At 47.8% G+C, this 27,386-nt stretch overlaps 1 protein-coding gene across 1 annotated transcript in view; it reads left to right on the top strand.

Moving 5' to 3' along the window:
* Positions 1-27,386, top strand: part of DLD (dihydrolipoamide dehydrogenase) — a 224,917-nt gene that overhangs the window by 107,817 nt on the left and 89,714 nt on the right. Inside the window, exons 7-8 of the mRNA XM_078680128.1 lie at positions 26,064-26,207; positions 26,694-26,795. Of these exons, the coding sequence (XP_078536254.1) occupies positions 26,064-26,207; positions 26,694-26,795 (246 nt within the window). The remainder of the gene's footprint in view (positions 1-26,063; positions 26,208-26,693; positions 26,796-27,386) is intronic.

The following is a 27,386-nucleotide window of genomic DNA, read 5'->3' as shown; positions in this document are numbered from 1 at the left end:
CAACATCAGTGTGCATATTGTCTCTTTAAGTGTTCATCATTAGAATTTCAGTCTTCTTCAGACTTCCCAAAAAATAAACGCGCTCCATGGACCAAGATGTTCCGCTCTGCATGCGGCTGGCGACACGTTGACTAAATAATCAGTTCAGTTCAAAATTTCAATTCATTGCACATTTGATTGGCGGGTGCTTACCCAAAGGGCTCGAACGTGATACACAACATATATGAAGGGTAGCACACCTTTTGTTTCCAACAATTTTGTCCTTTTACTATATTCATCAAAGTTCAAAGTCGCGTGCACACTGGCAATGGCACAGACACTGAAAGAGCATATAGCTCATGCTGCTATGCCCTAACCTGTGGTATTATGCACCCTGCCATAGGACTATAAGGCCTTCTAGAGGGGTGTCTTACCCATGCCACAGGCAGGGTTGGTGGTATAGGAAGCTGGCTCTGTATATACTATACCAAAGTAGGGTATCGTGTGCACAAAGTCTGGTGAATTCTTAGAGGTATAGCAGAGGCTAATGTAGATAATACCAAGCTCTCTTTTGTGGTAGTATGGTTGAGCAGTCAGGCTTATCAGAGGGTATTATTAAACATTTGTTGTTCACAATCAGACAAGAAATGATGCCACACTCTCAAAGACTAAATCCAGACCAATTGTTTGTATACAAAGTTACTTCTTCATTATTTTGATTACTAGAACCAAGATTTACTTAGTAGCAGGTAAGTGATACTTTCAAACCAATAATATTTTTCAAGTTACAGTGTGTACTGGTTTTGTAGAAGCACACAAGTTAAGTTGCTGTAGAAAATATGGAATGTATGCTCTTTAGAATACTTGTAATGACTTTAGATTACTTTCTAGTTACTTTTTAATTACTTTTTTACCTTTGTGATTAAGTTATTTTGCACACAGTTCGGGCATTACTGTACATCAGTAAGTAGGTTAACTCATTTGAAGACACTAAGCTACTTTTGGTGCAGTACAAGACACAGTCATCAGAACTACCCACCATGTAATCCTATGGAGGAAAAAGCAGTGTTAGGTTTGCAGTTAAGTAAACGGTTTTGGTAACTGGGCTCTGGAGGGTAGAACCAAGGTTGAGTTCAGCACTCCAGGTGCACCACCAGCGGCAATAGGGCGGCCATGTACAAAGTACAAGAATGGCAATGCTAGACTATGAAGACATGGAACTCATGGGTTGGAGCCTGCTCATGGGAAGGTAAAGTGGCCTTGGAGGACAATCTTCAGGACTTAAGGTAATTCAAATGGGGGCCCAAAGCAGCACCAAAGCCACACCACCAGCAGCATAGGGGTGGTCGGGTGCAGGGTGCCCGCACAGCGTTGGGCAGCCTATGTTACCCAATAGAGTTCCGGCTGCAGGCTCAGACAAGGAGGTCTCTCTCTTTGATGGAACCAACAGCCAGGGGAGGAAGTTGAGATGCCAGGTGAAGGAAGCGACCCGAAATGGGCCACCCGGATCACTAGAAACCACCTCTTTGCCTTCCAAGGAATGAAGAGTCGAGAAGACAGTAGAGAATACAAACCAAGCAATTTTATTAATAGTGTGCTTCAGCGGAGTCCGGTCTGACCAGCCTCATGGGATAGCTGTCGAGGGACTGACTCCCCCAACATAAAATCAGATATTATACATTCCCAATTCTAAGAGAACACGTCCAGGCTGGAAAATTCTGGCTCAGGCTACGGTGAACAAAGAGAGCAAAGATGGATGAGCCATGGTGCAGGACTGGGTACATGCTATCTCGACCCCAAGGCCGTACAGCCGGTGCCTACCATTCTAAGATGTGGGAACGGGTCTATCTAACAGCAAAGGTATGCAACAATAGATAGTACATTCATTAGTATTCATTAGTACAGCAAAGCTTCCACCTTGGGAAATACAAACTTGAGGCGCATGGGCAGCCTTTCTGCTGAGCAAGCATTATGAGACAGTAGCTCGATCTCAGTTACAGAACAAGATGGCGCCAATAAAGATGGCACCATGGATGCTAACTTACCACGAAATAGAGTTTGAGCATGGCAAAGGGGATATTTCAAGTCTGTACATTACGGAAATCACATTTCAAATCTAACAGACCCTCCTTTTAGCATACATGCTAAGCTTTATTGGTGCCATCAGGTAAGGGTATTTACAATTCTAAAGCAGGAAAAGAGAAGCATTCACGCATAAACTATTATTGCTAACATATGGACTGTCCATAGAAACTAATACTCTAAAATGTTAAGCACATGTAATCAATATTCAAAAATACCCGGTCTATACTCATCAAATCCTAAATTCCCTGCATCATCGCCTTTGCATTAGAGTCACGCCTCGGGGTCCTAGGACGTGCCTTGAACATTGATACACAGCAGGCACAACAGGCAGGGAAATAGTGTATGCACAGACAGCATGTCAAAATAACACTTGCTATGGCAACCAGAAAAGTAACGATCTTTCAACCCAAGTGGTGAATAGGCCCCCAAACCATCCTGTGAATGACCATGTACCATTCTCCTGGTGTATTTCCGAGGCTATTTTATGCAATTTTTGTATAGCAGCGTACACCCTGGGGGCGTGGTCAGGGATGTAAATACAACAGCTACTGCCGATGACACGTCAAGGATAACGTCTAAAACGATCCTGTTTGAAGGGCAACAAGTCTTGTAGCCTGGACCTCTACTGTGATATTCGTCAAAATCCATGCAGTTGCATTAATGATTCCTTCCACCACCTTAGTGAGCCGTCTAATGTGAAGACTAGGACCCCAGAAGGGTATGATGCCTTTCATTGCGTATGTGAACTGCTGCAGGGTGGTGTCTGTCTGATCTATGTCATCACTGCTAATCATTCTCTTAAACCGGAGTACATGGGCACCTCTACGCTGTAGACGATTGGCCTTATGGTAATTGGGAGGGGCTATATACACAGGTGGCAAGAAAGGTAACATCTTCCCGACCACCTTTCAGGAAGCTAAACATAACCATGAGCTCCACAAAAAATAGGGAGCGAGAGGTAACTTTTGTTCCCAAAATATCCAAGCCTTTGGGAAGGCCTGTAAAATGAGAAAGCTCAATTAAAAATATTGGGGCTTTCTTCTCTGGGAGCTTTTCTCCGCCAAGTGCAGGGATAGACTCCTAACACTTATTAATAAAGATGCTGAGTCCTATGACCTCATGAAGGATACCCTGATTGTGGGTTTTGGACTCACCACTGAGGAGTACAAGACTAGGTTCAGTTAGATTCACAAAACCTCAAGTCAGTCCTGGGTAGATTTTGTTGACTTCCCAGTCAAAGGCAGTAAGGTGCAAGATTATGAAGGGCTTTACAATCTTTGAAGAAGGAGCACTTGTTAAGCAATTGTAAATCCAAAAAACTGCATCAGTATGTTGTGGATCTAGTGTTAGTCCCTCCCTAAGAGCTGGGGAAGAAGGCTGACCATTGGGTCAAAGCAAGAGTGTCCATGAAGACCCACGTAGGGGGTGTCCAAAAGTGGTTGCTAATTTCCCCCAAGGGAAAGATAGTGGGTGCGAAGGGAAAAACCCCAAAGAGTCTTCGAAAGGCCCCCTAAAACCTGTTCAAAAGGATGGGCCCCAAGACACTTCCCAATCAAAGGGTGGATGCCAGGGTAAAAATTGAGATCCCAAAAAGGCTTGGTGTTTCAATTGTTAAGTCAATGGACACTTGTAAGAAAGTGGCTCTGTATATACTGCACCAATGTAAGGCACAGTGTGCACAGAGTCCACAGTCCCCAGAGGTTTGCAGAGGCTAAAGTTAGATATAAGTACCTTACTCTCTAAAGTGGTAGCTTGGTCGAGCAGTAAGGCAGTATCAGGGGACAGTGTAAAGCATCCATTGTACACACTCAGTCAGCAAATGGTCTCACACACTCAAGAACTGAACTCTAGGCCAATGGTTTTGTATAAAAAATATATAGTTTTATTTTAGAACCAACAACCGGTATCAAAATATACTTTCTCTGAATGAGTTACTTTAGTTAAATATTTTTCAAATAGGTAATAGACTTTTGTATACAATAGTTACAGTTGTTGCAATAGGCAACACAATTTCAAACGCAATGTGACATTGAGCTCAATGGGAATTTCTAGTTTTGCAGCGTGAATCTTTCTGGATTCACTATGCTGTGCATTATTCCGCGGTCTTGTGGTTGGGTCCGGATTCGTAGTCTTTTCTTTGTTTTTTTTTTTTTTTTTTTCTTTGCCCAGGTGGGCGTCGGCGTCACACCCCCTTTGGGTGTATTTCCGGTGACGTCGGCATGCTTCCTGCGGAAGCTCCCACTCTTGGGCGCCATCTTCAGATTCTTTTTTTCCGCGGTCGGGTCTGGATCGTTCCCGTTTGGGCTCCAGACATTTTTGGAGAAAGAAGAAAGAAAATACAGAAAAGACGAGGAGAAGTCATCTGAAGACTCCAGGGGACTTCACCGACGAAAGACAAGCAAAGATAAGGCGTTTTCCATCCAGATCTTCGACGACCGTCGACGAACACGCGACCAGAGAGGCCCTGGACGCTCGAGGATGGACAACACGCCGTTCAAGTTCTGCCGTAACTGCCACCACAAGTACGCGCAGAAGGACCAGCACCCGGTATGCAACCTTTGCCTACCGGTGGACCACGAAAGCGGAGACTGCAACGCCTGTTCCGCCTTCACCCCGAAGACCCTTCGTGTGAGAGAGAGGCAGAGGGTAGCACACGCCGCCCTGCAGGGGAAGGCCCCGACCCCGTCGCTCTACGAGCTGGGGATGTCCTCCGAGGAAGAAGACAACGCTGCCGCCGAAGACGACAGCTACACGGTCGTAGAGACCGATTACACGAAGACTTCTGACAAGGTAGGAGACTCTTCGGCCCCCAAGAACCCGAGAGACTCTGAGTCTCGAAAAATCGAGGGCAAGACCCCGAAAGCGCCGACGCCAAAAAAGGCGGCGTCCGCGACTACTCCCAGGCCCAGCGGATCCTCAGAGAAGGAGTCCCCGGCGCCGAGAGCTGCTGATCAGCAGAAGACGTCGAAAATCGTCCCCGAAAAGGATCGATCGACGAGGGAGAAAGACCTGAAACTGTCGACGACGACCAGAGACCCGATATCCGGTTCGACGTCGAAAACTTCGACTCCGAGAGGCACGGCGACGAGCCATCCGTCGAAGAGAGCGGCGGAACCATCCGACGCGGAACACGCGGCCGAGATGGAAAAGAAAAGAAGGCGCCTCGAGGCAGAAATGGAGAACTTCATGCAGCGGAAAAAAGATTTCGACGCAAGGATGAAGGCCTTCACGATCCCTCACAAGACCAAGCCACCAGTGCTGGAGGCGGTCGAGGAGGAAGAAGAAGAGGTCGCCGAAGTCACCGAGCAAGACCAGGACGTCGAGGTGTTCGACGACCAGGAGGAGTACGAGAATCCCCACGAGAGCTACAGCTATGGGGAGGAAGATGAGGGCAGGACAGACACAGAGTCGGCGCCCTATGACCTTCAGGAGGTAGATTACATCGATGTCGACACCGACAGCCCGGAGGAGGTGGTCGACACCTACCCCTCGAGGCCCTCGCCGCCGGACGACATCGGGGCCTACAACGCGGTGATACAATCTGCCGCAGCAGCTTTCAAGCTCAAGCTCGACGAAGAGAAGCAGAAAGCAGACTTCCTTCTGGAAACATTGCTCCCAACACAAACGAGGAGCCAGTTCCTCCCGATGCTCGAGAGCGTCTTGGCTCAGGGGAAGGAAGCTTTCAGGGAGCCCGCAACATGCAAGGCAGTAACTCCCAGAACTGAGAAGAAGTATGAGCATGCCGCAAAGGACCCGGCCTACATTCAGGGCACGGTCTCCGCAGACTCCATTATCACGGCCACAGCAAGGAGGAGGGCTAACGTACCCACTACCTCGGGCCCGCCACCGGATAAAGAGAGCAAAAGGATGGATCTGGTGGGCAGAAGGATCGAACGGAATGCCGCGACCCACTGGCGCATGGCTAATTCCAACGCCCTGGTAAACAGACACATGTACCAAATCATGGAGGGACTGGGGCAGTTGGTGAAGGACTTGCCCCAGGATGCCAAGCAGAAAGCCGAAAAGCTAATTGAAGAGGGGAAGAATGCTGCAAATTCTTGCCTTAAGACGGCCCTGGATGGGGCAGACACCGCCAGCAGGCTCATGATGATGGGCGTCACGGAAAGGAGACACGCCTGGCTCAGGATATCCGGTTTCAAACCGGAGGTGCAACACAGCATCCTGAACACACCGTTCAACGGCAGTACGCTGTTCGGACAAACAGTTGATGAGCAACTCAGCCAACTTAAGAAGGATAACGAAACAGCAAGATCCATGGGAGCATTGCAGTTCAGAGGGAACAAGAGGGGCACCCCGTCACGGAGGCCCGGCGGAAGAGGCGGAAACCAGCCAGGTACATCACACCAGGCTTTCCAGCAAACGCACCAGGCAGACTCGCAGGGTCAGCAGGGCCATCAGAAACAGCCCTGGCAGTACCAACAAAGAGGCCAGTCCTTTCGAGGGAGAAATGGACGGGGACAAAATAGAAGAGGGGGCCAGCAGCCCACCTCCAAGTGACTTCAAAAAAATCCGTGTGCCCACCCACAAAAAAGATCCCAGGGGGCAGCACGTACAGATGGGTCAAGACAAACTAGACACCTACGACCACAGGACACCAGTGGGAGGAAGATTAAGATTCCACCTCCAGGAGTGGAGAGGAATCACATCAGACAAATGGATCCTCAACATTATCCAATTCGGATACTGCATAGAGTTGGAGGCGAGGCCAACAAGCAGAAAACCAAGAAGAAAGCCGCTAGCAAGCAAGCAGCTGCAGTGCCTTCAGGAAGAAGCAAAAGAACTCCTGCAGAAGCAGGCCATAGAAAGGGTACCCTTCAAGGAAAGAAACACAGGAATATACTCAACATACTTCCTGGTACCAAAAGTAGACGAGACAATGAGGCCCATTCTCGATTTACGGTTCGTGAACAAATTCATAAGAACGCAAAAATTCAAAATGACCTCCCTGCAAGAGGTGCTCCCACAGTTGCAGACCGGGGACTTCATGGTCACTATAGACCTCAAAGACGCATACCTGCACATCCCAATGAACAGGAAGCACAAGCACATGCTCAGGTTCACCGTCGGAGAAAGCCACTACCAGTTCACGACACTGGCCTTCGGTCTAAAATCGGCACCAAGAGTTTTCACAAAGTGCCTCGCAGCAGTCGCAGCGCACCTAAGAAGGCAGGGAATACATGTATACCCTTACCTGGACGACTGGCTGGTGAAAGCAAACTCATACCAGAAATGCAAGCTGCACGCACATACAGTGACCAGCACGCTCATAAACCTGGGGTTCTCCATCCATTGGAAGAAATCATCAATGGAGCCGGAACAAGTGAAGATCTTCCTGGGAGCACAGATCAACACCTTACAGGGCAAGGTGTTCCCCAGCGAGAAGAGGGCGAGGGCGCTGGTGAAGGAAACTCGCCTCTACCGGAAGGGACAAGCTCGGACAGTGAGGACGGCGAGCAAGATCATGGGGATGATGGCATCATGCATCCACCTGGTACCGAATGTACGACTCCACATGAGACCCATTCAAGAATGGCTACAGGAGCAATGGTCACAAGCTACAGGCAGTTGGGAGGATCTAGTGGTTGTAACGCACGCAGTGCAGAAGGAGATGACATGGTGGACCATGGAGAACATAGCAAGGGGAAAGCCTCTAACGCCCCCAACGCCAACAGTGACCATCACCACAGACGCATCCCTGAAGGGATGGGGCGCTCACATGGAGGAGCTCAAGGTGAGGGGACTGTGGACACCGACGGATGCCACAAAGCACATCAATTACTTAGAATTGAAGACAATCTTCCTTGCACTGAAGGCCTTTCAAACAAGACTGTACAAGCACAAGGTATTGATACAAACAGACAACACCACTGCGATGTTCTACATCAACAAGCAGGGGGGCACACAGTCCGCACCGCTTTCAACGCTGGCGCAGGAGATATGGAGATGGGCCATCCCTCTCAAGATAGACCTGCTAGCCATACACCTACCAGGGAAGGACAACATACAAGCCGATTGGCTCAGCAGGCAGACATCGGCATCCCACGAGTGGGAGCTCAATGCTCAGGAGACAAGATACCTGTTCGACAGGTGGGGGACACCATCGGTGGACCTGTTTGCCACACGCCAGAATGCAAAATGCCAAAACTTCGCATCCAGGCAGCCCGAGGAGGGGACACTGGGGAATGCCCTATGGATAGATTGGTCAAGGACATTTGCCTACGCCTTTCCCCCGATACCACTGATGCACAGAGTACTGAGCAAGTGCAGAGCGAGCAACATGACACTGATACTGGTCGCACCGCAGTGGGCGAGGCAGACCTGGTACTCGCAGATCATGGAGATGACACAGTGTGCACCCCACAGATTCAGCAGGAGGAAAGATCTACTGTCCATGCAGAACGGAGAGGTACTGCATCCAGAGCCAGAGAGCATGAGCCTAGTAGCGTGGCTCCTGAGGACATAGAGTTCGCACATTTGAGACTACCAGAAAGCACCCTGAGGGTACTTCGGGAGGCACGAAGGCCCAGAACTCGAAAGTGCTACGTTGCGAAATGGAAAAGATTCACTATATGGTGCAGACAGGAAAGACTCCACAATAAGATGAAGAGGGACTCCACAGTGCTAAGGTACCTGACGCACTTACTGGAGAAGAACCTTAGCTCATCCTCGTTAAGAGTTCACTTGGCAGCGATAGTAGCCTACACAAGGGGAGAAACGTGCAGGAGCTTCTTCACATCACAGGTGGTGAAGAGATTCCTAGAAGGAGCGAAAAGGATCGCACCACCCAAGCGGGTGCCGCCACCTGCATGGAACTTGAACACAGTCCTAACGGAACTCATGAAAGAGCCCTTTGAACCACTTCACAAGGCCTCCCTAAAGATGCTAACTATGAAAACAGCCTTCCTGGTTGCGATAACGTCCTTACGCAGAGTAAGCGAGCTTCAAGCGCTGACGCTACAAGAACCATACATACAAATACACAACGATAGAGTTGTGATGAGGACTGACCCACACTTCATGCCGAAGGTGGTATCCAATTTTCACATGAACCAGTCTATACAGATACCGAGTTTTTTCCAAAAACCCACAACCAGCGCAGAGAGAGCTCTGCACACCCTGGACGCCAGAAGGGCAGTCATGCACTACATTGAAAGGACAAAGGGGCACAGGAAAACGAAACAGTTTTTTGTGTCCTTCGCAAACAGCTTCATGGGCAAAGCAGTAACCAAAAGGACCATTGCACGATGGATCGCACAAACAATCCAACTCTGCCACAAACGGGCAGGACAGGAACTGGCTGAGGGGACACGTGCCCACTCCACCAGGAAGAAGGGCGCTACAATAGCCTTCCTGGCTAACACACCCATAGAGGACATATGCCTGGCGGCAACATGGGCTTCGGTGCACACGTTCACGAAGCACTACTGTGTGGACATACAAATGAACAAGGAAGCTCAAGTGGGACAGAAGGTGCTACAGCACATATTCAACACCCAACGCTCATCTTCCACCCAGCCGCCACAGAGATGAGAAACCGCTACAAAATCTATGCACAGCATAGTGAATCCAGAAAGATTCACGCTGCAAAACGAATAGTTTTCTTACCTGTCGGTGTAGTTTTGCAGCTTGAAGATCTTTCTGGATTCACTAGCGAACCCACCCACCTCCGCCAGAAAGATGAGGCTGGAGAGAGAAGAGGTGGTTAACTAAAGAATAGACTTTGAAAATACAAAGCGGTAAATACAAACTAAGAAGAACATTGCCATTACTTCGGAAACGAAAGAAACACGGAAAAAAAGAACCTGAAGATGGCGCCCAAGAGTGGGAGCTTCCGCAGGAAGCATGCCGACGTCACCGGAAATACACCCAAAGGGGGTGTGACGCCGACGCCCACCTGGGCAAAGAAAAAAAAACAAAAAAAAACAAAGAAAAGACTACGAATCCGGACCCAACCACAAGACCGCGGAATAATGCACAGCATAGTGAATCCAGAAAGATCTTCAAGCTGCAAAACTACACCGACAGGTAAGAAAACTATTCGTTAAATGCAATGAATTACTTTATGGATTACTTTTCTAACCACAGGACTGTATCCTAGATTCAGTCCTGGGACATCTCCTGTAAACAGTTGAGTAAAAGCGTTTTGGTTACAGTTGTGATTTTTAAGGAATATTATTGTATTTTAAAAGTTGAAACTTTTTCACATAGAATCACCAATGTTATCCTGTGGGAGGAAATTCACTTAGCAGGTAAGTAGTGTTATTGTTACTTTTTCTTACTTACCGTGTTGGATCCTGGATCCAGCACTAGTGCATCGCCTGTAAACAATCGAAAGAATGGGTTTGTCAGACAGGCGATTTTTTTGCAAATATTTGTAAGTTTCAAAAATCAACACTTAGAAACTTTTTCAGCAAAAAACAGGCATGTTATCCTATGGAAGGAAATTCAAGTTACCGGTAAGTACAGTTATAATTACTTTTCAGGGTCAGTGCTGGGCACCAAGTTCCAGCACTGGGATCTCTCCTGAGAACAGGTGAGTATTTTCGTTTTCGTGATTTGGCTGGTTTTAGATGAATATTTTAAAGTTTCAAAACTCCACATTTTCCAAGTGAAACCAGTCAATGTTACCCTATGGAAGAAAAGTGTGTTACCGGCTTTTGGGTAAGTACTCGACTTTCAGAGTTAAGGTACTGGGCATAGACTCAGGGGTCTCCTAGGGTCAGGTAGGTACAATTGTTACACCCTCAGCGGCACAGGGTCAGTCGGGTGCAGAGAGAGTTAGGCCCAATGTTAGCGTATGGGCGGCAGGGGGCCTTTGGTTGGTGGCTGCTGGCAAGCAGGCCACGCGGCTGTGGGAGCTGGGTTCCTGGCCACTTGCTCAGGGCAAATGGGGAAGTAGATTAGGACAGAGGTTGCACTCCCAGGGCCACTCGGGCGGCTGGTTGCAGGGGGCTTTTGAGCCGTCGGTCAATGTTATTCAATGGGAAAGCTGGAAGTTGAACAAAGGCTGCAGGCTCAGGGGCGAAGATTCTTCAGGTGCGACCACCACTTCGAGAGGTAAGTTTGGATCTTGGAGGGTAGGTAGACACCCAGGAGTTGGGCACAGGGGGCCGTGGGGCGCCAGGTGCAGGGGTGTCTTTTCACATCGGAAAATCTTACCCTCAGCTGGTCGCGGTTGGAGGGGTCCCTTGTTGTGAGGCTGCAGGCGTCGTCTGGGTCATCGAGGAGGGTCCTTGGATTCGTGGTCACAATCGCCGGGGGGACGTCCTCGTGGTCTTTGTCCACTCAAGACACTGGCTGGGCTCGACAGGTGCAGAGTGTGCTGGCTGGCACCAGGTTTGTTGCTTGTTTGAGCAGAACCACTGCTGGTGGGAGTCCCAATCTTTGTAGAGTCACAAGGCAGTCAGGTACTCCGGGGTTTTTGAGGTTGCTGACCACTGAAGGCGCCAGAGTTTAGCAGGAGCAGGTTTGAGGGTCGACAGGCCTGTAGGACTGGGGCAAGACAGTTGGTGTCATCCTCTTCTTAGCAGCTGCACAGCAGGTCTTCTTGTTTCTTGATCTTCTTGCTTGTTTTGGAATCGGGAACTGAGGAAGGAAGGCTCAGGGTGCCCCTAAATACTAAATTTAGGGGCGTTACATGTAGGGTAAGGGCAGGGACCAATGGGTCCCTGTCCTGTGGTAAGTACATCCCCTAACCTGCTCATCTCCTGTGGGAGGGGGGCAGGAGCCTATCTCTGATTGGGCAGGGCTCCCCATCCTCAAGATGGCGTGAGCCCAGAGTTGTGTTTCACCTCGCCTCTCCCACCTGAGGGGTGGGGTTGGCAGAGGCTGGCACACCCCCTTTCCTCACTTAGGGTTTCCCGCCTGTCTTCCCGCCAGAGTGGGGGTCAGAACCGGTGGGGGCCAGTTGCTGAGTACAGCATTTGGCCTGTGGAAGCTCACAAAAGCCAGCATGCCTTTGAAGCTTCCGCTGCCCATCCTGGGGGAAGAGGCTTGGCACCTCGTCCCAGGATGTGCAGTGTTTCAGGACCCCGAGAGCGGCAAGCTCTCGACCTAGGGGTCCAGAAACATGTCTGGTGGTGGCAGCCTCGGTAGCCACGCAGTCAGGACACTGGGAGTTGGTTAGGTTTCAAGGGGCATCTCTAAGCCCTCTGTAGTGCATTTTACATTAATTCCCACACTTGCATCAGTGTGGGTTTAATGTGCTGAAAAGTTTGATACCAAACTGAATACTTGAATGGCAGGAACCCAGGGCACACTCAGCCAAAGTACATCAGCAATTCAGCAAAAAGTGGTGGCATGCCATGGAAGAAAGATGGCACTTTCTCACACTACTAAACTGGGGACTCTTCCTGTTCCAAAAAGGTTTCCAATTGCGCACCTCCAGTCTTTTTAGGGGGGGGCGAGTCTACAGGTTTGATCTTGGGGTGCCCTGACCAGGACAGAGAGCACATTGAAGATACTTTAGTCTCTGAGTGTGTGTGGATATAGCTACCCTGGCTGTCTGGCCCAGTAACCCGGAGAAGTCCAGACAAAAGCCACATCACATATCAATAGGGATTGGAAGTAGAAACACTGAGGGATACAGGTGCAAGTGTCATCATGGTGACTTAAAATCTGATATCCCCAGAACAGTACTTGGCTGGACAGACTTATCGAGTTATCAGTGCAGATACCCATTCCAAGGTCCATCCCATGGTGATGGTGACCTTTGAATCGGGAGGGGTTATTGACCAAAAGAAGGTGGTCGTGTCCTCTGCAATTCCAGTTCAGTAGCTGCTAGGAAATGATTTAGAGCTAAGATCCCATCCAGCCATGTTGGGTATACCTGAATGGGCGTGTGTCAAGCCTAGAGCACAGTGCAAAGCCAAGGGTGAAAAAGAGGAGTTGGAGCAAGGAATAATGGCTCAATCCCCCAAGATAAAAGGCATGAAGTCTGGGAAAGCTACTTCTACAGAGACCAAAGTTCAGGTCCCCTCTCCTCAGGAAGAAGACTTGTCGGCCCTAGTGGGAACTGAGCCCCAGGAACTTGGGTCTTACATGGCAGAGCTCCTAGGCGCAGGGGGCCCTCTAGGGAAGATCTTTGCCAGGGATAGAGGACCTGTCCCACTCTTGAGAGCCTGAGACAGCAATCTGCTGACCAGGAAAAGGGAGATGCTAGTGCCCCCACATAACCTTTTAGGAGGAGGGACTCCTGTATACTGAGGCCAGATACTCCAAACGTGGTGCCACTATGAGAGTGGTAGGGCCTCCGCAAAATACAGTGTTCTTACTTTCATTGGCACATAACATCCCCTAGGTGGGTAGCTTGGCAAGACAAAGACTTGGAGTAGGTTAGTCACCCACTTCTACTGCCAGGAATGTCCCAGAAAGTGAAGGTGTTTAGCAGCTGGATTTACCGATAACACAAGAGATGCAAGACAGGTAGCACACCAAAGCCCCCATTATTTATACTACCAGTGGCTGGGTTTCCCTCTGAGAGGTTCAAAATTGACAGTGTTGCTCCCTCTGACCTCAAGACATCCTCGGGAAACAGATTCATACTGGTGTTAGTGGACCATGCCACTAGGCATTCGAAAGCAGTTCCCCTTAGGACTGTCACTGCTTCTGCAGTTGCCAAGTCCCTCATAAGTGTTTTTGCTAGAGTTAGCTTTCCTAAGGAGGTGGTGTCAGACAGAGGTAGTAACTCCATGCCTGTTTACCTAAAAGCCATACGTGCTGAGTGTGGGGTGACACATAAGTTTTACCCACAAACCAATGGTCTGGTTGCAGTGCTTAATTTGTAAGTGAAGCAGTCCTGATGCCCAGATTCTCCTTTGAAACACGCAGCCGATGTCAGAGCGCAAACTACTGAGACTGCATAAGCCCAAAGACGCCTCAGGTCGTTTTAATCCTTTTACTGCCACTCCCATCCGCTTCAGATCACTCTTGCAGCTTCCTGCTTTCTCTGACGCTTTTCTGTCTTTTTCTTCCTCCTCTTTTCCGTTTGTGTGCTTTTCCCCCTTTTGCTCACAGTAAATGCTTGATGCAAAAAAATTAGTGCCGGTGCCCCCCTCCGGCTTATATTATGCACTGTCTGGTTGAGAGATTCAACAAGACCATGAAAAGTATGATCATTAGACTTCCTGAAAAACTCGGAAGGAGAAGGGATGTAATTTTGCCATGCCTGTTTTTTGCTTACAGAGAGGCACCACAGGAAGGAATGGGCTTTAATCCACTGAGATTCTGTTTGGCCATCATGTGAGAGGTCCACCAAGTCTGAGAAAGGAAGGCTGGGAGAAGCCTCTCATAGAACCCAAATGTACTTAGTAGACTATGTACTTGGCCTTTGTTCGTGGATGGCCGAGTACACGGAGAAAGCCAATAAAAACTGTGAGGTAAACCAGGAGCTCCAAAAGCAATGGTTTGACCAAAAGACTGCTCTGGTGGAGATCCAACGAGGGCGGATGGTATGGTTATTGGTGCCTGTGGCACCTAAGGTCCTTCAGAACAAGTGGACCCACCCTACCGTAGAAAGAAAAGGTGAGGTTACCTTACTGGTTTTTTCACTTAGACAGTAAGGACTCTCTTGGGAAAAGTTAGTCTCATTCTATTTTATTTGGTGGTGGTGGTGGGGGTGTGGGGAGGGCAGGAAAGTGCCTCTGTTTAACATGGTCACCCACGCTTTTTCCTCACTTGAACTGATGTTGTTGATTGGTAGCGCGCTGGATCCGTGCTAACCATGCCTCAGTGCCAGAGCTCTTTCCCTAAGAACAAGAGCTGTTCAATTGTAACCGATTTGGCGAGGACGTAAGCATCCGTGTATGTCTTTGGAAAATGCTACCAAGGGCATGGGTACTAAAGAGGGGCCCTATAGGCTGCAGCATGCATTATATCACACAAAGGGACCCCCACGAACACTAACTCATTTAGGGGTGGGCTTGGTTCTCTAGGAAGCTGCCCTTTTTTGTCATGGCCACCCCACTTTTTGCCACTGGTATTGATGTTTTCGACAGATGTGTGCTGGTTCCCTGCTAACAAGGCCCCAGTGCCAGTGCTCTTTCCCTAAAAAAAGGTAAATTGGCTGATTGTAAAACAGTCAGCACGCACTTTAGTACCCCTGTGAGTCTCTAGTAACTGGTAGCTCTGGTACCTAGCACATGGGTACTTAAGAGGGTACCTAAGAGCTGCAGCATGTATAATGCCACCCTAAGGGAACTCTACACAAATTGCATGCAGACTGCATGACATGCTGCAAACCATGTTTGAAAACAAGACATGGCACACTCACTACGTGCCATCCCAAAGTCACTGCATGCAATATATATATCACCACCTACAGTAGGCCTTGTAGCCCTAAGACAGGATGCATTATATTGCATGTGAGGGCATATCTGCATGAGCAGCTATGTCCATGTGCTATCTAGCTCAGTCGCTAGAGCGTACAAGTGAACAGGGAAGCCATGTTAAGGATATGTTCTGGGCACTGGTCATTACAAGTTCCCCAGTTACTTGCTGGCTTTCATAAAACCTATGGTGTTTGGTATCAAACACATTGCCTTAATAATTCTGTGCTGTTGCCAGTACAAGATTTATTATGGCATGCACCCAGAGGATACCTTAGATGTGCCACCTGAAAAACCTACCACTATCTAGTGTGCTGGCTGACCTGTATCGACCAGCCTACCTTCACAGACGAGTTTCTGACCCCCTTCAGGAGAGAGCCCAGCTCTCTGAAGCCAGAAACAATGCCTGCTCCGGAGGAAGGTGTTCACACCTCCTCCAGCTGGATGGCTAGTGATTTAGCATATCAAGGCCAGGGGCTTCAGAGCACCTACCGTCTTTAACATGCCACCCCGGCTACCCCCAGACCTGGTAGATGCCATCCCCTGAGGCCCATTTGGCACCAGTACAGGCAGGAAATTATATCTGCATGTAGGTGTGTTGCACCACCAGGCCAGTCACACCTCTAAGGTGGGTTGCCTGATGTCCTCCACGAAAGAAGGGCTCCACCATCTTGTTTTTGGTGGAATTAGGAACTCTGGGACATAGTCATGCCCACTCCTACAGGGATTGGTCATATAAGGATTGTAGTGAACTCCAGGGTAAGTAGTGTAGAAAAGTGCCCCTTTTTGCATGGTTACCCTCCAATGTTTGCCTGATATCTGATGTACTTTGACTGATTGTGCTCTGGGTCCCTGCCAATCAGATTCCCAGTGCCTGTGTTCTTTCCCAAAACTGTACCTTGGTTTCCACAATTGGCACACCTCTGGCCCACATAAAAGTCCCTTGTAAAAGGTACTCCTGGTACCAAGGGCCTTGTGACCAGAGAGGGTCTCTAAGGGCTGCAGCATGTATTGTGCCACCCTCAGAGACCCCTCAACAGACACACACACACACTTCCATGGCAGACTGCGAGTTTTGCTGCAGACAAAACCTAAGAATCAACATGGCACACATCCCTCTGTGCCATGCCCTCAACCACTTCCTGTGGCATAGGTAAGTCACCCCTCTAGCAGGCCTCACAGCCCTTAGACAAGGTGCACTATACAACAGGTGAGGGCATAGCTCCATGAGCAATATGCCTGTATAGTGTCTAAGTCCATTCTTAAACATTGTAAATGCAGTGAAGCCATATTGAGTACGTGGGCTGTGAGTTCGTCTTTACGAACTCCACAGCTCCATGAATTGAAAAACAATTTTATTAAGCGCTGCAGCTGCCCTGAGGCGTCCAGACGCTGAACTAGAACAGTACCTTCAGAAAAAAAGATCAAAAGATGATCTGACTAATTAAAAAGAAAAGTCTTGAGCTGTTTACGGAAGCTCAGCAGGTTAGAATTATTTCTAAGATGGATGGGGAAGAGCATTCCATAATTTAGAGGCATTATAGGCGAAGGAACGACCTCCAGCCCTCGCTCTCTGAATCCTAGGGACTTTAGCCAAAAAAGCATGTGATGAGCGGAGAGCTTTGTTGGGTTGGTAGGGTAATATCAAAGAGTGACTGATTTCTGGACCGGATATCCAGTAAGCTTGGTGGGTGATGCACATAGATTTAAACTTGTCTCTCTCCCTGATGGGGAGCCAGTGCAGAGCTCTTATGCCAGGTTTTATTGAGGTTCTGCGGGGAGTTCCAAGCAATGTGCGAGCTGCACAATTTTGAATCCGCTGCAGTTTTTGTAGAGTGTACTCGGGCGCCCCCAGGTACAGAACATTGCTGAAGTCAAGGCGAGATTGAATTAGGCCCAATATGACGGTCTGCCTGGCCTCAAAGGGAAGAAGTGGAAGAATTTGTTTTTTTTTATCATCCTAAGGAGGCCAAAGCAGGTCGCTGACACTTTAGTTGCCTGTATATCGAAGGTCAATGATTTATCCAGCCACACCCCCAGACTTTTGATGTTGTCTCTGGGGATAGGGGCTGCGCCCATGCTCAAATGCCATGACAGCTCCAAAGTAAAATGGGCTGAAGGGCCCAGGAGCATGAGCTCCATTTTGTCGTCATTGAGCTTCAAACAGGACTTCGTCATCCAGCTCTTGACCTGTTCCAGGCATGTTGTTAGATTGGACTGTGGTTGTGGGCTGCTCTTTTCCACAAGGGAGACCACTAGCTGGGTGTCGTCCGCATAGGTAATGATGGTAATTCCTTGTGGACGAACAATCCCAGCCAGCGGTCTCATGTATGCATTGAAGAGCGTAGGGCTCAATGAAGAGCCCTGCGGCACCCCACAGCCCAATGGCTTACTAGAAGAGACCGATGTACCTTCAAAGACCTGGAAAGTGCGATCACTTAAGAAGGACTTGAGCCAGGCCAAGGCTTCTCCTGATATTCCCAGGTCAAGCAGACGGTTTAGGAGGATTTTATGATTTACCGTATCAAAGGCGGCGCTCAGATCAAGGAGGATCACTGCCACTGATCCTCCCTGATCTAGGATCGCCTTGTCTCTTCTGTCACAGCCAACAAAGCAGTCTCCGTCCCGTGCTTGGGGCGGAAGCCTGTCTGGGAAACGTCAAGCAGATGGTTACGCTCGAGGAACTGAGTTAAAACTATGTTAATGTGTTTCTCGAGGATCTTGGATGCCCAGGGAAGAAGTGATGTCGGACAATAGTTATTAAAATTCGTCGGATCAAGAGCGGGTTTCTTCAGCAAAGCTCGAACCATGGCATGCTTCCAGGCCGATGGCACTATCCCGCTTACTATAGAAGAGTTTAACAACTCCATGAGTGTGGGAAGAATGACTTTATCGGCTAGCATCAGCGTGCCTGGGGGAGCAGGGTCACATGGGGAGCCAGATTTTATTTGATGTAATAAGAGCTCGAGAGTGTCAAGGTGCAGCAGAGGAAAGTGAACCAGGTTGTTTTGAGGGGAAACCTCAATTTCTATAGGCAGTTCAGATCTTTGGGTGGGCAATTCTACGTCTGGGTCGGAAAAGGAGAGATAGATTGTATTTACTTTAAGAAAGAAAGAGTTAGCCAATTCGTCACATTGGGCAGATGAATTATCATTGCCTGTCGAGGGAGACGACAGCCTAGTCGGAGTTTTCACTTTCTGGTAGATCTCTTTAGGCTTGGACTTAGCCGATATAATCTTTTCAGTTTAATAGGCTGATTGTGTAGTTTTTATTTCGGATTTATAGGTCCTGATAGCTTCCCGATAGATGGCTTTGTCCGTAGAGTCGTAAGTCATACGCCACTTTCTTTCTAATCTTTTGCAGAGACGTTTTTTCCCCTGAGCTCTTCTGAATTCCAGGGCGCTGTTTTCTGCTGCCTTTTTGTGCCAGAAGTGCGGAGAGGGAGTGAGGAGTCCAAGGAGCTTGTGATCCAGTTGTTAAATAAGCTATTATTAGTGCAGGGGTTGCAAGAAAGTGAGGGAGTGGTGACAGTGAAAATACTGGTCCAGTTGTCTGTGCTGAGTTTAGACCAGTTTCGAGTTTTTCGTGGGAGGGCGATAAGAGATGAAGATTTAGATGTAGTCCAGGTCAAAGGGATCAGAAAATGATCGGTCCAGGGGAGGCGGCTGATAATGCCCACTTTAAGGTGTTCACTGTTGCTGAATACTGGATCTAAAAGATGCCCTTTAATGTGTGTTGAGCATGAGACAAGTTGCTCTAGTTGGATTGCAGCTAAGCTGGCTGTCATTTCTATGGCAGTGGTGTCTAAGATGTTATCAAAATGGATGTTAAAATCTCCAAGAAGTGTGAAATTTGAGGGAGATACGACCAATTCTGCCACGACAGAAGGAAGAGCTGTTTGAAATTGTTTTATAGATCCAGGGGGGCGGTAAATAAGAATGCCAGAGAAGCTGTTATTAGGAGAGAAATCAATAACAAATGGCAGACTTTCACAATCCGCAATGGACTCCGTTAGGCAGCGACATATATAGATGTCCTTATATATGATCGCAAGCCCTCCGCCTTTGCCCTGAGGACGATCTAAACGGGCTATCTGATAGCCAGGAATAAGGGCTTGCACTAGGTCAGGCTGGGAGTCTTGGGTCAACCAAGTCTCAGTTAAAAAGACTACATCCGGGGTGTGCTAATCCAACAGCAAAGATATTTCTAGGCTGTGTTTTGGAAGAGACCTGCAATTAAGAAGAAGCATATGGTAAACCTTTAAATCCGGAAGGGGCGATGGATTAATTAGATCAGTCTTGCAATGAGGGCAGAGATGAGGGGTCTCCAAAGGGTGGAAATAGTGACAGCAGCGTGCAAGTGTAGGGGGTCGCAGTTGGTGCAGGGAGTCCCTGTTCTATATCATCCTCTGTCTCAACAAATGGGAAGGGGGTCCCGGTCGGGCGCGGATGTTGAGTCATGTGATATTTATACGGTGCAGAGGAGGGTGGGAGGCGTCCTGCAGCTAGACTGCAACCCCTTTGTCCTCTCAAGATGGCGGCTATGAGCTGCTGTGAGCTCCTGTCCCTGTCCCTCAGCGTCAGCACCTACTCGGCTGCGCAGGGGATCGGGGTTGAAGGTTTTGCGAGCTCCACAAATCTATTAAAATTCCCCGCAAGTAAGTAAATCTACTCGCAGTAAGAACGGCGCAAATAATAACAATGCAGTTAACAGTTTTTAAAAGAATAAGGGAAAGCAAATAGAGCCCCCGGCTTCCGCCTCAGGGGTGACCAGGCACAGTAGTAGTCAGCGCGCTGCCAATTACGGCAATTTAAATACCACGGGAGGGCGGGAGGCGTCCTGCAGCTAGACTGCAACCTCTTTGTCCTCTCAAGATGGCGGCTATGAGCGGCTGTGAGCCCCTGTCCCTCAGCGTCAGCACCTACTCGGAGCGCAGGGGATCGGGGTTGAAGGTTTTGCGAGCTCCACGAATCTATTAAAATTCCCCGCAAGTAAGTAAATCTACTCGCAGTAAGAACGGCGCAAATAATAACAATGCAGTTAACAGTTTTTAAAACTGTTTTTAAAAGCCATGATGGCTTTACTAAATGCTGGGAAGTTTGCCATCACACTTCTCAGCACAATAAACACACACTTACTCCAGTGTGGGATTTATTGTAAAATGCACTCAGAGGGCATCTCCGAGATGCCCCCTGAAAAACAACCAGCTCCCTCATGTCCACCTGACTGGTCTGCAAGAGCCTGCCACACACAGGCAAGTTTCTGACCACTTGAGGTGGGCACCCTTGTACTCTTGTGGGTCAGGGACTTAGGCAGCTTGGGGTGGAGGGGCTTCACACCTTCCCCCAAGCAGGAACAGCATTCAGGGCGGTGAGCCTCAAAGGCTTCCTGCCCTTTGATATACTAGCTTGGGCCTATTACGCTAGTGGAGGTGCCTGCCCCCCTGACCAAGCACCACTTTTGGCTGCAAGGTCGGTGGGAACATTAGTAGTAAGGACAGGTGTCCTGTACCACCTCTCCCCCCCCCCCATCTGCCAGGACCACCCCTAAGGTGCCCTGGACTGTGGTGACCCCTTCCTTAGAAATTCCTCCGTCTTGAATGGAAGTATTTTAGCCAATCAGGTTATAGGAAGCCCCCTCCCCAAAGTGAGGGGAGATACTAAGGGTGTAGTCACCCTATAAGGTAAGTAGCCTATTGGCTACCATCTGCCATTACCTGTAACGCCCATAAATTCAGTATTTAGGGGCACCCCTGAACCTTGATCCTCGGATTCATGCGACCTAAAAAGGACGAAGGAAACGCCGCGCAGCTAAGGTAGCAGACGACGACGACTGACTTGGCCCCAGGCCTACTGGCCTTTCTCCAGCTTGAAGACCCTGCAATGAAGAGGACACCTGTCCTGTGGCAGCAACTTCTAAGAACCCCAGGAAAACTGCCACTCTTCAACAAAGACCAGATCTCCCGAGAACAGCAGCCCTGTTCAGAAAACCTCAATCTTGAAGGACTCCGGATCCAGGTGGATCTGCAGCCCCCAACCCACTCTTCACCCGACGCCCACGGCCCAAGTCTGAGTGGCATACCTGTCCAGTGACGTCTCCTCAGCGATCCAGACATCGACTCCATCAGTGACTGACCTCTCCTGGACCCCACGAAGCCGCCTGCAGCCTCAACGTGAAGGGCCCCCCCCTGAACGAGACTGGCTTCAGTAATGGAAATCTAACACCAAAATGCACCCCTGCATTCTCCACCCCGACCTTGGGGACTCCAGCCTACAGGCCCTGGCCTTGCCCTGCATCCCAAATTACCAGTAGTCACCTTCATCCAGCCTCCTGCCTCCTGGCCCGAGCCTACAGCCTCTTTGTGCGACCAAGATCTTCCATTTGCGTGCATTGGGCTCCCAACACTGAATTGCACCCTGCAACCCACCGCCCATGTGCACTGGTGGTGTAGCTTTGGTGCTTCCTTGTGCCCCCCGTGCTCACCTTAACCTGTGCCCTGAAATTGTGGGCAGCTAACTGCAAACAGCACCTCTCGTGGGTGCCCCCAGTCTCCATTGACTAACATTGGGCCTAGTGACCACTGCCCCTGGCCGCCCCAGTTCTGCTGGTGGTGCAGTACCTACCTTCAGCTGAACCTTGCCCAGTGTTGCTCCAAACCCCTGAAGAGTAAGTTGTGTAGTTACTTGTTAATGCATATACCTGTTTTCCTCCCATATCGCATTTTCTCCTACTACATTCTACTATATATTTTTCATCTGCTAAGATTGCTGCTGTAGTTGATTTACAATACAAAAGTATTTCCATTACTTTAAAGCATATTTGCTGCCTTGCAAACAATTCCTACTGCATTTTGAAAAGTATTACTACTCTTAAAAAATGTTACTTACCTGCAACTGAGTTCCTCTTCGTTCGAAAATAAAACAACAACGTACTAACCTTTTATATAAAACAATTGGTCTTGGATTAAGTCTGAGTGTGTGTAATTATTCTTGCCTGAGTGTGTCCAACAGATGCTTAACACAGCCCTCTGATAAGCCTAACTGCTCAACCACACTACCACAAATCGAGCTTTTAGTATGATCTACTTAAGCCCTGGGGATCCACTGGACTCCTTAGTTTGGTATAGTGTACACCGAGCCAGCTTCCTACAGTAACCCATTGGCTACTACCCTTCATGCCCCTAAATGTAGTATTTAAGTGACCCCTGACACCTGGAACTCCGATTCGACAGAAAAAGAAGGACAAAGAAGAGCCAAAGACTCAAGAACTGTGGGCTTGGCACCAAACTCTCTCTCTCTCTCTCTCTCTGCTCTTGTCCCAGTAATTGCAAAGACCCAACTCGTCCTGCAGCTGTACATCCTCCAAGAGCCTTGGGGAGCTGCCAGCATTTCGCCAACCAGCCAGCAGCTCCCTTGAAGTGGAGGATCCACTTGCCTGCAGGCACCGACCGCAAAGTCCGATCTGCTGACCACTGGTTCCACTAACACAGCAGCCTTGCCCCAGGAGGTCAGATCCCTCTCCCTGCCAAGTTTGGAGACCCCAAGACCAGCCCTACACCAATACCTTTGGTACAGGACCCCTTGCAGCAGCCAAGGCTTTTTCCGTGTCCAGCCCGGACACCAAGACCGACCTACCGACGCAGGACGTCTGCATCTGAGAGACCATTATCGAGAGTAGGCATGTTGTCCTGTTTTGTCTCCATCTCCAGGTCGACCTAAAAAAGTGAGAGCCTCCAACACAAGCGGACCCGCTGGACAAAACACCTCTGATCCCGAGCCCCACATCCAGAATCTGAGCCTACTAATGATGCAGCTTTGCTCCAGAGACCCTCAAGAGCTGAGCCCCCCTTTGGGTTCTTCGGGACTACTCCCCTCTTGCAACCTTCTTGTTTCAGGTTTCCCCTTTGACTTTAGTGGTAGTGTTCGAGGCTACCCATGCGATCATCAGCTATGCACCTGGACACACCAGGTCAGGTAAACCAAAACTGCTGGTGGTTCTAAGGACCTTGGCCCCTACTTACCTTAAGACCAGAAAATCAACCCTGTAACTTGATTGCAAGTATGCCTCCACAGTGTAGGTTTCTCCAGGAGCATAACATTACTGTGTTCAAGGAGCTTGCCTCAAATTTGACAGCTGTATTTTTATTGTATTTCTAAAAATCGCTAATACGAAAAAGTACTTAACTGATCCTTAAGCTCTTGGTGTCTAAAATTATAGAAATGTTTTTATTTTTCTAATTTGTCTAGTTTCTCCTTGAGTGGGTTTCTCATTTATTGACCCTCTGTGTACAACAAATGCTTAACACTGCGCTTTGATAAGCCTAAACTGCTGGCCCACACTCCCACAAATGAGAGCGTTTGGGATTATACATTTAAGCCCTGTGAGCCAATAAGGGTTGTCTAGACTTTATACATAGTGTAACTCATTTTGGTACACTACATAAAAAGTCAGCTTCCTATAGAGTCTTAAGTGTGTAAAGTTGGAGTGTTAATCACACTTTCTATAGCAATTTCAAGATCCCCTAAGGATTCCTTTAGTAGTAGTAAGATATAGATTTAAAAGACTAGAATATCCAATTGGATTTTCATGTCACAAAGACCCCTTAGACCCCCACCCAATGACCTGGCATGTTACCATATAAGATTTCCTTTTGAACAGGGACAAGTCCACTGAAAATCACTATGACTTTTACAGAGATCTACATCAGAGCATTTATCTAGAAAATGCAGAGATTGCTCTCTTTGTACAAGAAGCTCATATTCTACATCTACCACTGCTCAAGAAGTAGAAACGAATCCCAAAGGCAGTAGGACTCTGCAGCCATGGATGTACCCCAAACCAGGTGGAGCTATGGCGTCTGTCTGTTAGTTGATGAAAAGAAACTTCTTAGTTTGGGTTGAGAGCAAGACACCCGACACCCTCCTCCCTCTCATGCATCATTCCCTGAGGAATGGCTTTGGATTCTTGTCCAATGTTTTAGTGGTAGAGAAATGATTTCCTGCATGGCATCCTCCCCAGATTCATAATCTTAGAATGATTTAGGAAGCAGCGCAAAACTTCAGAAACCTCAAATTTTAATAGCATTTTTTTAATTATGGAAAGAAATTATAATCTTGCTTTCTTCATCCTCCTCTCAGTTTTGTTTTTCTTTAAAGTATGAAGATGAAAAAAAAATTTCAAACTGTAGCATGCAGAGAAGAAATTCAAACTGTAGCATGCAGAGAAGAAAGGTGAAAGTACCATACATTTTCTTTCTAAAGTTAGTAAAGTGTACTTTGGCTCAGAAGACTCAGTTCTTAAAGTACCCTTTTTCTGCATTCATTTTCATAGACTCCCTCTATGAGGGTAGGAAGGGTAAGTGGTTTCTGCATTTAGATATTAAACCATTGTAAAACTATTACTTGTACACGTTTCTTTTTCAGTCAATCATCCTCCAAGAATTATCTCCTTAGAATGCATTTGGGTGGTACTAGCCTGGAGGTGGCATGCCTACCTGACAAGCTAATTTTCTCACCTGTCCAGGTGCCAAGGGTGGTCCTGGACAAATGGATCTGCTTCCTCTCCTGTGAGGGGGGCCAGATTCACAATTCAAAGGCGGCAGCCCTTTGGGACTTGTCACCCAAGGAAGGCTAATCAGCAGGTCATCCTGTGGGTGGGGATGTTACACTCTCTTCCCGGTCAGGCTTTTGTTCTGGGTCACCCGAGAGCAAAAGGCTCTCACCCTAGGATGTCAGAACAGCTTCTCGGGTGGCAGGCTGGCAGAAACCAGTCAGCAAGGACACAAGAAGCTGGTAGATTTTCAGGGGGCACCTCTAAGGTGCCCTCTGGGCGCATGTATTGTTAACTCAAACACTGGCATCAGTGTGAATTCATCAATACAAGATTTTTGATACCAAACATCCCTATTTTCATTGAAGCCATCATGTAGCTGGGGAACTCGTTTTCACCAGTGTCCAGCACATGACTTAAGATGGCTTCCATGGTCACTTGTACTGGCAGTAATAAAACTGACCAGCACAGCAGCATATCTACTCATGCAGGTATGCCTTCATATCTAATATTAAGAACCGTGCTTTAAAGCTGTCCGACTTGCTGCACATGTGACTTACAAATGTTACATGCAGTGTTTGGGGACATGGCACACAGGGAAGTGTGACATATTGTGCTTTCACTTTTGTCTGCGCCAAGACACCCAACCTGCGTTAGCAGCCCTGCATGTGCTTGGTGATGGGACCCTTAGGGTGGCACAATTCGTGCTGCTGCCCTTATGGACCCTCTTTAGTACCTCTGGCCCTAGGTACCAGAGGTACCATTTACAAGGGACTTACAAAGAGTGCTAAAGGTTTTGCCAATTGGAGGAGCAATTGTACAGTTTTGGGAAAGCGCACTGGCACTGGGGACCTGGTTAGCAGAAACTCGGTGCACTTTCAGGAGAAATCACATCATTTACCAGGCAAAAAGTGGGGGTGACCATGTCAAAAAGAGGCACTTCCCTACTTGTGGCATGGATTTATACTGGGTTATGTATTACTTGGGTGTTATAATACCTATACAAAGGCTGTGTCTTGGCTCTGATCCCTGTCCTATTGACCAATATTGTGTTGTATTACCTCGTTCATAAAGCCAACTTTGTCAAATTCTGCTTTACTGTAGGTGACACATGTCCAAGGATATGGAAAGGTCTCAGGCAAGAACCAAGTTACAGCAACAAAGGCAGACGGCAGCACACAGATTATCAACACAAAGAACATACTGATAGCTACAGGTTCAGAAGTCACACCTTTTTCTGGAATAGAGGTGTGTGACATCCTTCATTGTTAATTTGTAACCTTTCTCATGCCCTATAAATGCTATCTTATTAATGATATGTGTCTTGCGTAAGTATGGCTAAATGTTCCATGATTACTGTCCCGTCAATAGATATCGAGCTATGACTATATGTAACATGCTGCCTGTTGATATGCCGGAGACTTAAAGCTTCAAAAAAAGCATGGCTAAATGTTTTAGGGGTGTTTAAAGTGATTTACCTGTTTCTGGAGTTAACCACAAATCTATAGTTCACAAGTAAACTATTACTCAAGTAGACCAGGTTTTATGGTTTCACACTACATTACATAGCTTGCTGCAAATGCTGTACAGTCCTTGTGTCAGGTGAATAAATGTATCAGAGAATTATTATTATTCCTGTTTTTTGTTGCTAATGGAGTTTGTCTATTCAAGGAGTAGTCATGTTCCACGGTAACCTAATGATTATGAAAATATTTCTTTTTTGTATCATTTTAGGTTGATGAGGAAACCATTGTATCTTCCACTGGTGCCTTATCACTAAAAACAGTTCCAGAAAAGATGGTGGTTATCGGGGCAGGTGTTATTGGTGTGGAACTGGTGAGTAAGGCAGCACCACCTTCCTCTTTTGTGTCTCTACACTAATATCATCTACAACATTTGTGTTCAGCATATGTCCATGAGTACTGAATCAATGCCAGATTTTAAGGATAACTACTGACTAAATGTTTCACATTTATATTCATTATACTTAAATCTTTCCTCATGTGGATATCTAAAAAGCTGACGGAGATCTAAATCTGGTCGACCAATGTTGCACACTCTGATACGTAATCTATACCGGCTGGCATTGTATTACAGTATTACACTATGATACATAAAGACATTCAACATATTTGTTGCACTTTTTTATTGTATTCTATAATACTACTTTTTAGAATTTGCGATATGACCATTCTGTTGAGTTTTCGTTATGAGACTGATACAGAGTGGTAAGCAGATGCGGCAGGTATGCAAGTGTATTGATACAAAGCTTGTCTTGATAACTGGCACAATTTCTTCTGTGTTCTTTGACTGTTTGTTGTTACTCATTTATATAAACCCTAAGAAGTGATAGAAGATCAAAAACATTTTAGTGATCTCACAAATATTGATGACTTGCTTTGACTTCAGGTCAAATAAATGTAAAAT

This window comes from Lissotriton helveticus, chromosome 1_1, assembly GCF_964261635.1.
Source record: "Lissotriton helveticus chromosome 1_1, aLisHel1.1, whole genome shotgun sequence".
In the NCBI taxonomy this organism is placed as follows: Eukaryota; Metazoa; Chordata; class Amphibia; order Caudata; family Salamandridae; genus Lissotriton; species Lissotriton helveticus.
Note: the sequence above shows the minus strand (reverse complement) of the source record. Positions and strands in the feature narration are given on the sequence as shown.